At 31.7% G+C, this 13626-nt stretch overlaps 1 protein-coding gene across 7 annotated transcripts in view; it reads right to left on the reverse strand.

Moving 5' to 3' along the window:
- The window catches only part of LOC118183667 (uncharacterized), a 315563-nt gene that overhangs the window by 36188 nt on the left and 265749 nt on the right, over window positions 1-13626 (reverse strand). For all 7 annotated transcript variants that reach the window (XM_085808069.1, XM_085808070.1, XM_085808072.1 and 4 more), the window contains one exon: window positions 4405-4543. In XM_085808069.1, coding sequence (XP_085664195.1) covers window positions 4405-4543 — 139 coding nt within the window. The remainder of the gene's footprint in view (window positions 1-4404; window positions 4544-13626) is intronic.

Raw genomic sequence — 13626 nt, forward strand, 5'->3', positions numbered from 1 at the left:
AAAAAAAAAGTTCTATGATTTGTGAAAAACTTTTAGTTAAACTTGTAGAACTATCATGAAACAAGCAACTATTATGATTGCGAACAACTGTCAGTACACACAAGGATGTCAATTATAACAGGAAACTTTCTGCTAATATGTTTACAATCTGTCACTTTGTTGGTCATTATAATAAGTGGTAGAGATTAATATTTAAAGTAAGTGACTCAAGATTATCATTCCACCAAAGTCACATTGAAATGGAGATGATTACAATCTTGAATCCACTTCCTTATTTTCCAAGAACTTTTCATTTCTACATCTAAATGATAAAATAACACTAGATTTATGAGCCTTGCCATTTTGACAGATTTCGGACTTCATGAGCAAGATTGCAAAAACCATTATTTTTAGTTTTCTAATTTATGCTGATAATTATTGATGTAATGAGAGGAATACATACCCAAATTTATTTCCCATTCAGCACTTTAATTTCAGAGTTCTATGTGATGTATACCTATCTCTATGGATACCCTTCAAAATGATGGGTAAGCTAGTTTCATAGTTAATCGTAATAATTTTTTTTTCAAAGTTATTTTCCTGGTGACAAATGTAAAAGTAGTTAGAATATAGATACTAAATTAAAATCATAATTCAATAGAAATATCTTTTGATAACTTCAAACCCAATATCAGAGCATCACTGTTCGCAACAACAAGGGATATGTCAGGCGTGATTATTTGTCAATCCCATGTGCCTAAAGTACTAGGTTCAAGACTAAGAAACGGTATGCAGTCACCGAGTTCCAATCAGTGTGTTATAAGGTTTCAAATAAAGTTTCAGTTAGTGTGAGCAAAGAAGATCGAGAAGGAAGTACGAGATTATTTTGAGTATTAATAATATCATTATAGAATTACCAGGAAAGCACTAGTTTTACTTTATTCTGATGAAATATGCTTCTTTAATCATCATGAGTACTTTAAGAAGAGATAGTAATTTTCTAAAATGGATAGTTAGTATAAGTGAAGATTACTTTGGGACAAGCTCTGTTAACACCAAAACTGCTATAACTTTTTTTCACTTATAAACTAGAAACACTTACAATCTGTTGTTAAGATTTTAAGTGTTTTTATATTAATCTTTTTCTAAGGAAATACATAGCTTCCTATAACCCTCAATTTGACGGATGGCAGTAAATATAGGTACACAAAACTGTCCAAACACCTAGTCATAATAATCAAAATTTAAAAGTGAAATAATTGCAAACCTTATAATGCAAAAAATAATGAAAAAAAATGGTGAAGCCACAAATCATATACAAATAAAAAGATAGCAATACGTCCTGCAGCTGCTACAGAAATTTTAAGTTATTACCACAAAGGAAAATGATTGATATTGAAATAAATTCTTCTAAATAAAAATTATTAGAAAAGTGTCAAAAATTAAATAGACAAAAGAATTCTGAAATTCTGTAACAAAACATTCAGGAAAATTTTCCCTGTACACTGATGAATGCACTATTAAAACTGCAAGTGTTTTATTTTAGATGCAACTCAATGATTTTGGGTTGTGAAAGTGCTAAATATAACATTACTGAATGTTTTTTCAGAAAAATTATTACATAATGAGCTTTTAAATATAATAACAATAAAATTAATAAACAGGTAGCTTAATAAATTTAGCTTTCCCCACAAATTAAAACTACAATTGATACTGATGCAAAGTAAATTGGAGGTTTATTAATTACTGCTACTATCCCCTTTGATAATATTAAGAGTTAAAGAACTGCAAGTTTGCTATGAAATCTTATGAACCACATGCCAAATTTACATTAAAATGAACTATCATCCCAATACTTAATTACAGTAACTTTATCATACAGAAAACTAAAAGTGATTAGAGATAAAAGAGGAGGATAAAGAAATTAAGTTTATTTACTTAAAGAAAAAAGTTGTTCATTAAGACATATTTCAAATGACAAAGACAAACTTTCTTTTAAATCATGAAACCTTAACAACACCCAAGAAGAATAGTCAGAAAAGAAATGGAGCCTGGAGGACCATTCCCCTAATTAATCCCCAGGGGCAGGGTGCCCGGCTATACCCTCGGATGCTGGGTACCCTGCCTTTTACGACATTCATGAGCTACATTGGGACTATTCTTTCACACCCGGTCACCAAATGGGTGGCCAATATGCAATAGTATAAACATTTATAAACAAACACCTATTTAATGAATCCTGCCTTCACTCAAATGTGAAAAATTTCTTTGCCAGCACAAACAAGTAAATAAATAAAATAAGATTAAAATATGTAAATAAAAATGGAAGGAAAAGAATACACTTAAATGCGGGAATAAAACTAGAAGATGAAGCTAGCATTTTGACAAGCTTCAAAATACAAACTGATATCTTAATTCAAAACGAAAATAAAATGGTTTAAAAGAGGATTTTTTTTCCCTATTTTTTATGGCCTTCCATGCAGTTTTCAAAGTACCTACCTTTGCATACTTTCATTAAGGGCTATACTGGATAATGATTCAGAGTTTCACTTCTAAATACCACTTTAAGGGATTTAAGTATCTCTGACTGCTTCTTACATTCAGTCATACTCATCGAAGACATTTTATATAAACTTCTTAAGCTTTCAGAAAACATTTATGACATATTTATTATTTCTCTGCCAAAATATGCTTACCTTCCCCATAAATGTTAATTTTTCATTTGTATTCTTTGCATGCAGCAAAAATTCACAAAACTTCTCTGAAAGGTTGCGTAAAATGTATAAAAAAAGAACAGCTTTAAGCATTTATTAAAATCTTTACGAAATTAGCCACTGAAATGGTAAAGTAATTAATCATCATCTTTCTGGGAATTTAAAATAATGTTAACTAATATGAACAATTTTGAAGACATCTAAACTAAGTGCTCTTCATCACAGTAATGAAAATGTTCTGCAACTCAAGAGTTATTCAATATTTGATGCAAGTGGATATCTCATTAAAAGAATACTATGAAAATAAGCAAACAATTTCTGTGTTATAGTTACAGACTTAAAAACAACATTCTATCCATCTGAATTTTTTCCTTGAAACCAAATTTGTCTACTTGGCAACATAAATTTTCAAACTGAAGCTTGAACCTTTATCTTCTTTACGGTAATTTCATTCATGGCATACGGATTTTGCAAGTATTTTATCTACAGTGAAAATCATTCCTGAATAGTAGAAAATAAATATCTAATTACTGAGCTAGAAATACTTTAGTTATTACTATTTCTGAAAATAACATGAACAAAATATTAATACTATATAGCATTGTTACATAAACCATCTTCACTGAGAGGCAAATTCAGAACCTTTAATTAATACACAGCAATAAAACTTTTCCATATTTGGGCTCCAAATAGTTAATGCATGGATTTAATTCAAAAAGCATATTTCTTTGGCAGTATGAAAGCAAAATTAAAAAATAATAAAAATTGAAAACTCAACATCATATTTGGCTCAATACAATTTAAATATGTTTTTACAAAGCCATATTTTGAAATTTTTTATTGACCCACTTATAAAAATACATAACATCTTCATAGTTAACCACTTGCGCTACGACTAAACTTCATGGTTGCGGTGCCATGAGCTACAATATAAGAAGCGATAAAATGTCGCAACTACGCAGCTCTGCGTCTGCGAGTGCAATCCAGAGCTGTAACTCGAGAAATAAACAATCTCATTGTTAAGCTACGTGTGCATCATGTTATTTTAATTTTTGCGATAAATGCCCATCGGCGTGGTGTTCACGTCACCCACAGTTTGAGACAAATGCATCTCAACATGCATGGCACGCCTTTTTAGCGCAAGTGGTTAATATTAATAAACAGGTGAAATAGATAAGTTTCAAAACAAATTTTAATAAGAAGAAAACATTAAGCCTGTGGCTAGGCATAGCTACTTTTATCTGGTCGTGAGATTTGTTGTTATATGGCATACATTTTGCAATTTGAAATCTTATGTTTTCCTATTCCCTTTAATGTAATACTTTAAAAATGAAGTACTCTAAAAGTGAAATTTTTGAAAACAAAGCATAAAATATGAAGTTATACAAATTAGCTAATAAATGCTAAATATAACACTTCAGAAGGCAATCCAAATAGCCCTGTCGCACAAAATGTTAAAAAGTGCTGAAATTTGATATATTAACTGACAAAATGAAAAAAATGAATAAAAAGCTAAACAAATGCTTTGCACTATCAGTTTTCTACAGCAAATCCAGAATAAGTAAATTCATTCAGATACAAAGAAAATTTATCCTTCATAATTTCTTATGCATTTTGTACCTTAACTTAAATTCAGAATTAATATTATGGATTAAGAAAATTAAATTCAAAATTAATATTCTGCATAATAATCAGTAAATTGAAATATTACCAAAACAGAAGTTTCATCATCAGGAGCAGAAGAATATATAGTGTTGGAAGTAAACCTTCCAGTAGATACAAAACATGATAAACTCTCATATAAAAATTCAGCAATGCATTTTAGGAAATCGGCCTCACAGTCACAAAAACTGGAAAGAAAAAAAAAATTATATTGTAAAATCCCACATTTCCAGGGGGCAGAACATAAGTATATCCAACAATAAATATATCAGAAAAATCACAGCTATGAAATTACACTATCTCCTCAAAATTGTCCAGATTGAAGCATGGTAATTAAAACATTGAAATAAAGCAATTTTAATTTACACATAAATTTTTCAAAGTGCCCTTAAGGAATATTTTTTATACAACTGCTATTCAAATCTAAAACTATATACATAAAGGGGCATTTAATAACATGAAGACGAATATTTTTCAGACAAATGCACTAAATTTGCTAATAATTTTTATAATTATGAAATTTTTATTTAACAGGTAAGAAAGCTGTTTCTATGAAGCCATTTTCACAGTTGTCAAGTCTCCTGATTTAGGCAGGTGCCTCCCGAATTCTGTCCATACTCCTGCCAGCCGGATTTTCGACATATTTCTCCTAACTTTCTCTTATTCTTAAAATTTCTCATGATTTTTATGTTGCTTGGCTTAATACCTTGTTACTTTAATCCCACAAAAGTTATTTTTGGTGTTTGAAAATGCTTGTTTCTTTTTCTTTATATGGATATAAAAAAACAAAGTCATTTTGGCATGTTTCTGCTTTGCGTACGAGTCTGAAACCAGTGGAGTAGTGAGCATAACTGGTGCCTTTTTGGCGACCCCCAGCCCTCGAAAAAATATCGTGATTTGAAAATCTTGTTTAAGAGACCATTTGGCACCCCTCTGCAAACAGCGCCCAGAGGTCAGAAACACGTGTCTGAAAATGTCATGTTCCAGTTCTCCAATGAGAATCAAGTGCCACTGTGGGATATCTGGCGTATATTAGCCAATGAGCACAAAGCAACATTGAGGTAATTTATTTTGTTCAAGTTTATTGTGCTTCCCAGAAACAGTTTCAGACACTGCAATTTTTTGTCTTAGTTATGTCTGCGAAAAATGTAAAATATTCATGTACTTTTCAAAAACTGTATACACTCATGACTCCTTCCATTATTTCATCAAGGAAATGTAATATTGCAATTTGCATCATTTGTCATTGCAATTTTTTGATTTCGCACGGTGGAAAGGCTAATGTTCTTAAACGTGTGTACACAAGGACAATATGAGTTGTACAGAGAAAAAAAAAACTTTTTTTTTCTGTGTAAATAAAAGACCAAAATGTTATTAATACAGAATGCCTGTTCTCAGCCTTTTTACTGGTGCACAATATGCCATTGAATTCATGGGATCATGCTGCAACTTTTTTAGAACAATATTTCCCAGCAGTAAAACCACAAAGAAGTACTGAAATGCAAGGCCAAAAATTGCTGCAATTGTAGAAGAAATGAGTTCAAGAAATTGGTATGAAAAACAAATATTCAATTATTATTTGCATTAAAATACTTCCATTCTGTCTCTCTACGAATGGAAGCAATAATACTGATGCAAAACTGTATCCAATGCTGTTTAATTTTTTTAATCCAGAATCTTCCGAAATTGAGTGTACTTCACTTTCTGTCACCTTTTTAGAAGGAGATTTGACAGGCCTTTAGTATATAGAACAGCTAATTATTAAAACTTTAAAAGAGAGTGCAATTCTACAAGTTAGCACTTAGTGCCAACAATGCACCAGGTGCATGCTTGAAGGTTGATGTTGCAGGTATTTAAAGAAAAGAAAATTCATATTTGCAAATTATGGAATGCATCTGTCACCTTTTAAATTTAGCACTGAAGGGTCAGGTTCATTGCAATAAGTGTGGATGTATTGTTGATATTTATTATTATCTTGAAAAGGTTGCTAAAAGCAAGGACAAATTTAAACAATTCCAACTGCATAATACTGAAAATCTGAAAAATCTAAAATATGTATGTACACACTGGTTACCTTTACAAAAATGTTCATCTAGAACCCTCGACCACTTCTTGCATTTTTTAAGAAAGAAGTAAATGCTTCTAGAGTTAAAATGAAAGGTTCTGTTGAAAGATAATAAAATACTTTAGGTAAATGCAGATGTATTAATTACCTGCACTGCTAAAAATAGCTGTGAGAAAAACTAAATAATTTATGCAACTGTCGGCATTCTCAGAGTCATAAGTCTATAAAATATAAATCTAAAACTCCCATAAAATAATTTTAAAAAAATCGCTTGACAAGGGACATTTCTGGATGGTCAGACACCAGAGTAGTTGGGCCAACTGCAACTTTCTGCTGCTTGTAATGCCAATTTCAAATATCTTGTTTTAAATGTCTAGTTTTTAACACACTTTTCAAAGAATATGCTTTCAAGTTCTTGAGAGAATTATGAAATCCAATGGAATAATTTTAAGAAAAATAACTCAGATGATAATTTAAAATCTATAAGTTAATATAGTAATCAAATTATTTAAAATTATCATGTTTATTGAGAGCACTAATGAGAAATGATTGATATGTTTATTGAGAGCATAAATGAGAAATGATTGATAAGTTTTACACAACAATTTAAAGTATCAGACTGTCGCAAGAAAATGATAGATTTTGAATTTTGCATAAAATCTATAAACTTAATTTTTGCTTTTTTACCTCATTTAAAAATATAGTGAATTCTTAGTTTTAAACAGTTGGTGATCAGTAAACCACCTGTTTAAGAAAATTTCGAAAACTATTACTACTTTGATATCTGTTACATGCTACATTCTCTTGATAAAGCATTCACCTTATAATGACACCAATGTGAAAATGCTAACTTAGATGATTAATTTCCAGTATCTGTTCTTTCTGCACATAGCAGGTTCCTTAGTAAATTATTAATTTATTAATTCTCTATAAGAAACCAACACAGAAGTAAAGGATAATTCTGATTGTTGCCGAAAGTGGTCTTGCTTGGAGGTGTGCGTAGCGATTCATTTCTTATGGGCAAAGAATATGTCCACATCTAAAATTCACAATTAAGCCTTACTTCAAAAATAAAGTCATATTTCAGTAGTAAAGTAATTGCTAACATGTGATTTGCATTGATTTAGGAAATATGATTTTTAAAGTACATAAAATGCATAACTTAATAACTTACTTTATAGATTAGTTTCATTTTTAAATATTTTGCTATAACATTTATAAAAAATATTTTAAGTATTAATTATTTTAACAAAATTTTAAACAATTATTCAGGATGTATTTTTAGTATTAATTAAATTTAATAAATCAAAAGTATTTACATTAAATTTACATTTCATTACATGAACCTACATTAGATTAATATATTTAGATGTAATAAAGTAATGAAACATTGCAGTTCTTATGCGGAGTAATCTTATGCGGACTTCAGATTCTTGAAAGGGCAGATTTAGTATCTTTTCATTCTAAAAGTAATGCTGAACTAAGAAAAAATGCTAAAATGACCATGTCTAAAACCGGTCATATCATTACGTTTCAGAGATGTCGACAAATTGGCAAGATGCAACAGCAAATATTTTGTGTCTTTGCAATGTTGTAAAGATGTCGTAAAAGTTACCACAACCACTTTGCAACGTTGTGTGCTACTTGGGTTGTGATATTCCAAGGTTTGTACCTGATGGGTGCTACATGCTATTAACCACTTCCCAGTTTTGCCCGAACGCCATTCGGGTACTTGGAAATGGCGGTTTGTGCCTGATGGGTGCCACATGCTATTAACCACTTCCCAGTTTTGCCCAAACGCCGTTCGGGTACTTGGAAATGGCACTTTCTTTATTTTCCAAGGTTTGTGCCTGATGGGTGCCACATGCTATTAACCACTTCCCAGTTTTGCCCGAACGCAAGTAAAGGCGCGAAATATCTTTTTCACGAGTTTGGTGTTCCGGCTACTGCGAATACTATTTCTTTTAAATTTGGAGCTAAAATAAAAGAAGAAATGAGTTATAATGAGCAGCTTATAACTGAAGATAACTCTGAAATTTCACTAAATGATTCTGGAAGTAATGACAGTTTGTTGTCTGACTTCTCTAGTGATGAAAAAACGGAAAGTATAGATAATCTAATGCAAATTCAGAACTTTTGTGAACTTGATATTAATAATCCTACTTTCTTGATGTTAATAATTCTTCTTTGGAATCGTACAGATATGTAATAACAATAAAACATTTTAAATCCTGACATCTATTTTCGTAAAGTGTTCTTTCCAGTTCGCTTACTTGTTCAAAAAAAGCCAACTTTAAGGAAAAACGTGCTTTTTACGATGGAAATAAAAATTAGCATAAATCAATAAATTCAACACTTGTAATAGTTCTGACTGCTGATTTGGGTTTATATAACAAATTTCTTCATAAAAATGCTTATAAAAAATTAAAGCTAACTGAGGAATTTAAAACTGCGATGATGCTAGTGAAGTTTGCGGATGATGAAAATTAAAGATTATTTCTGTGCATCTTAGTTGTATGTTTTCATTATTACAATCATGATAACGGCCATCCATTATTGCAACATTTGTCACTGGTTCTTATGGATGTGAGATTTATGTAATTTGAGTTTTTCACCTGCTCGATTTTATGTTTCAGTTACTTTTTGGATATGATTCGAAACAACTTAGCCGTTCTACAAGGGGTAGGGTTCTCGTTAACCCAAGTACCCTGGTGCTAGACCGTTCCACTGGAGGTTTTTATAAAAAATATTCTTATTTTTTGTCATAATATGACGAAGAAAAGAAACTGTTAAGTGGCTAATATGCAATGGAATGCACACTATGGGAATTCCATCTCAGGGAAAGATGAGTTTGTAGATGATCTGTTGAGCAACGTGATCAATAGCATATTAAAGCTTAACATGCAATTTGTGAATTTGAACATAATGCAAAATCATCTGAATAACAGAACAAATCCAGAATATTTACCTGACACTGCAATGAGAGACAGCTTGTAACTGTTTAGATATTAAAAGCACTTTTCCAGTGAGATGCTACAGAAATTTTTTAATAATATGCAGCAAAAACTTTTTGATAAGATAGTCTGGTATGTAACCTACTTGTCACGAATGCAGGTCTTTTGGTTCAATAGTTTAAAAAGTATTATCAATTATTATACAGACGCACTGTCTCTTAGTTCATGAAATGCATCTTGAGGAACCAGACATATATTTCAATATATCGTTAACTGATTTTGATGCCACAGAAGTGAGAAATTCTGAGAACTATCCCAGATTTCACAAATGATTATGTGAACTAAGCGAAATGGAATATAAGAGATAGAATAGAATATACCAAGAATGTATCATGTTTATATGTAGGTGGATCCAAAAAAAAAAAAAAAAAAAGAGGTGACGAGAGGCAATATTTGAAAAGTTATTATTGTGCAGCGAATATCCCCCCCAAGAATGGAGACAGATGACGCTAGTTATATCTTGCAGTGGTTGTGCGGATAAGTAGTGTAAGTTCATAGGCAAGTCAGAGAGAATGAAATGGCAAGATGTTTAGAAAAGTGCTCTTGCTTAGAGCTGTGGGCAGTGATTCATTTCTTATGGGCAAAGAATGTGTCCACATCTGAAGTTCACAGTCAAATTGTGGAAACTTATGGTGAAGAAGCAATGAACAGACAACATGTAGCAAAATGGTGTTGCTCTTTTCAGTAGCAAAGAGGTAGTGAAAAAACATAATACAGCAGCATGTGGCCGTCCAAATTCTTGAACAATAGAAATCAACATGGCACTAGTTGAAGAAATGATCAATGGGTAGCTGTGAGTGTAATCATATTACAGTTGGGACTCAGGTCTAATAACAAGCAGTGTACTGTTCCTGATATGTTGTGATATTCCAAGGTTTGCGTCTGATGAGTGCCACGTGCATTGTCTCAAGAGACAAAGCTACATGATGTGAACGCTACTGTTTCTTCAGCATTCTGATTTAAGTATTTCACTACTCTGACAGCCAGCACTTCACTAACACATCGTTACTGGGATAAAACTTGGCTTCATCATTTCATTCCCATAACCAAAAGAGTCACTATGGGGTGGAAACATGCTGGATCACTAATGAAAAAGTAGTTTAAGGTTACACTCTGCTTGTACAGAGGCTGTTCACACATTTTTTAGACGATGTATATTGTATTCACAAAACTAAATTACATAAAATTCTTGTGTTTTAAATGTTCTATTTGACATCCCTTATTCTGAACTATCTTTCGACACAGCAATTTCCAGGATAATAATGCCTTTTGAAGTGGCAGAAGAGGTATTCTATCCCATTCCTCCCGTTGGATAATGCAGTTTTTAAAAGTCCGAAAGCACAAAAATCAATAGGTGACACATCGGGAGATTTAGTAGGGATATCAGTGAAGGGTATCGCCTTTATACCAGTTTTTTGTTCCATTTCTTTTAGGAAATTTGCAGTGGATTTTGATGTACGACTGCTAGCTTTGTCCTGATGGAGTCTCACAGATTGATGGCACTGTGTGTAAAGCGATGGTATTGCATTCAGAAAAATTGTCAATAAAATATGTTCCTGATAGTATTTGGAGTTAATATTGACATTTTTTTGCACTCTCTTTATTTTTAACTTGCCATTATAAGAAAAACCAGCAAAAATCATGAACCCCTTAGAAAAACTTTCGATTCTTCAAACCATGTACTTAAATTTTTTCCTCCCCTTTTATGATAATAAATGGCTCTTTTTTTTTTTTTTTTTTTTTTTTTTGTTACAATCATTTAAATACACCCATGCTTCATCTATTGTGACAACTGTTTTCCGTTTTTCTTTGGATAAGTGTTTCTCATATAGAATTCTGCAGAGTGTCCTGCGTTGAGCAATATGCTTTGGAAGAAGACGATGCACATTGCGTTTTTTCGCTTTCTTAAGATTTAAATCAACATTTATCATTTTGTTAACAGTGGACACCGAGCATTTTAATGATTTTGCAATTGTCCTTTGACTAGGGGGATTTTCTTTTAACATTAAACAACGTACCTTTGCAATAGTCGAAGATGTCCGTTTTTTCCTTGGATACTTGTTTGGAATTTTTGTCCCACTTGAGGCTCCAATTTGACATTTTTTCCCCCTTTCATGTTGATGATATTACCTATCGATGCTTTAGCTATCACAAAACTATGACTCTCACATCGTTTTTTGATAACGGAGAATGCATATTTCTCTTCGGAAAAAGCATAAATGTAGCCTTTGAACCACTGCTTTGTTAAATTTGCCATTTTGAATAAAAACAAAACTTTCAAGCCACTGATTATAATTTTGACTTTTAAAAACATAGTACAATTGCAATTACTTCTTTTGCAGCAAACGCTTTTTTATTACCGCTTACAAAAATCGTCTAAAAAATGTGCGAACAGCCTCTGTAATGTTACAATAACCATATTCTAGAATTCATGTGGTGTTATCCTGATCTATTTGCTGAAGCATGGCATACTATTACAGCTGATCCTTACAGTATCACTTTGACATGGTTACATGAAGCCATCTTTCACAAATGTGCTGGCACACTGAATGGTGGACATTCTCCTGCATGACAATGCCGTACCACATACTGCTTGCCAAACTCAAGAATTACTGCAGAAGTTCAAGTGGGAAGTCTAAAACCACCTCCCCTATACAGCCTAGATTTGGCACACAACAGCTGCTTCCTTTTTCTGAAACTGAATTATCAAGAACAACTACTTCCTTTTTCTGAAACTGAACTATCAAGAACAATGTTCCTTTTAGACAGTGATGTCAAAAACAGCTGCCGAGAATTGGCTCAATTGGCAGGGAAGTGATATCTACCAAGTTGGTCCTGTGTTCAAATATTTCTCTTAATTGCCTTTTGTACTTGCTTTTCCTTTTTGTAGCTGTCTGTTGTTAAGTAATTTTTTAATTATCCTCTTAATCATTTTTTCTTTTTTCTGGGTTCTCCCTTATATAATGCATATACTTGCTTATTTTTCCCCTTTATATATTCTCAACCCTGGTTTTTGAACATATATTTAGAAATTTAGATTTATAGTAACAATGAAAAAGAAGTGAACAGATAGGACAATCCAGTGTTTAAGAAAAAAAAATATTGTTGAAATTAATAATTAACTTCTTTCAAATACAGAATTCAGTAACGTCAGAATGTATGTATAAATTCAGTAATGTCATATGTGCTTTCTAGTGAGTTATCATTCTACATTCAAGTCTTCCCCTCAGATACGCTACGCACCACCTAAATTTTCCCTTTTGATTTTCATGTGGTGGAATTCATAGAGTAAGAAGGGAAATATGCAAGTAAATACAGTATTTGCAGACACAGTCACACAATTAATGAACCAATCTGTAATGTCTTGCATAAGTAAAAGAACAATTATGTTTAAATTATAACGGTTCACAGAAAGAAGGTAAAAACATGACATTTAGAACAGCTGTGGTTAACATATTAATTTATTATTCATTGCAGTGTTTCTATATTTGGCACACCCCTAAAATTATGCTGTGTTGTTTAGTTAAAATTATAAATGAAGAGTTTTTCTGCAAAATAGTTTACAGTTCTGCATCAAATTGAATTTATTATAGTTCAACCCACACATAAATACAAACTTGACACTTTCTCTCCATTTTGTTAATCAAGATTAACACATACTTCAGCTGGAAGCAAAGACGATGTAAAATTTTTCTTTTGCAATTTATTCAATAATCTGTCTTACTGCATGAAAATTTGCAGTTAATTAGGTGATTCCTGCTTTTAATCAAATTTGCTCAAACATATAGAACAACAATTCTCTTATGGGTGACTTGTTTTCACAGAATAAAAATGAGGTTGCCATACACAAAAAACAAACTTATAAGTTAAAGTGTTATGCACATGTAAAAAAAAAGCTTCCTTGGGTACACAACAATCTTCAAATGGAAAAAATGGTAGCTAATCAACTTGGTATGTAGTCCTATAAATGCTCATTTTGATAGCAGTCTGGTGATCAAACTGATTAATGCATTTGTTGATTGCCAAAAGCTATTTCAGGAAATATATTTTAAAAACTTCTAGAGAGATGTACAGTTTAATTATTAAAGAAATTAATTATCATGCTAAAAATGTAAAAAGATTAATATACCAGTTTTTACAATAATGGGACATTTTCTGACAACTTTTACCTGAAAATGATGTGATATCTATA

This window comes from Stegodyphus dumicola, chromosome X1, assembly GCF_044657685.1.
Source record: "Stegodyphus dumicola isolate Sdum_Otavi_A_Nest chromosome X1, ASM4465768v1".
Taxonomy (NCBI): domain Eukaryota; kingdom Metazoa; phylum Arthropoda; class Arachnida; order Araneae; family Eresidae; genus Stegodyphus; species Stegodyphus dumicola.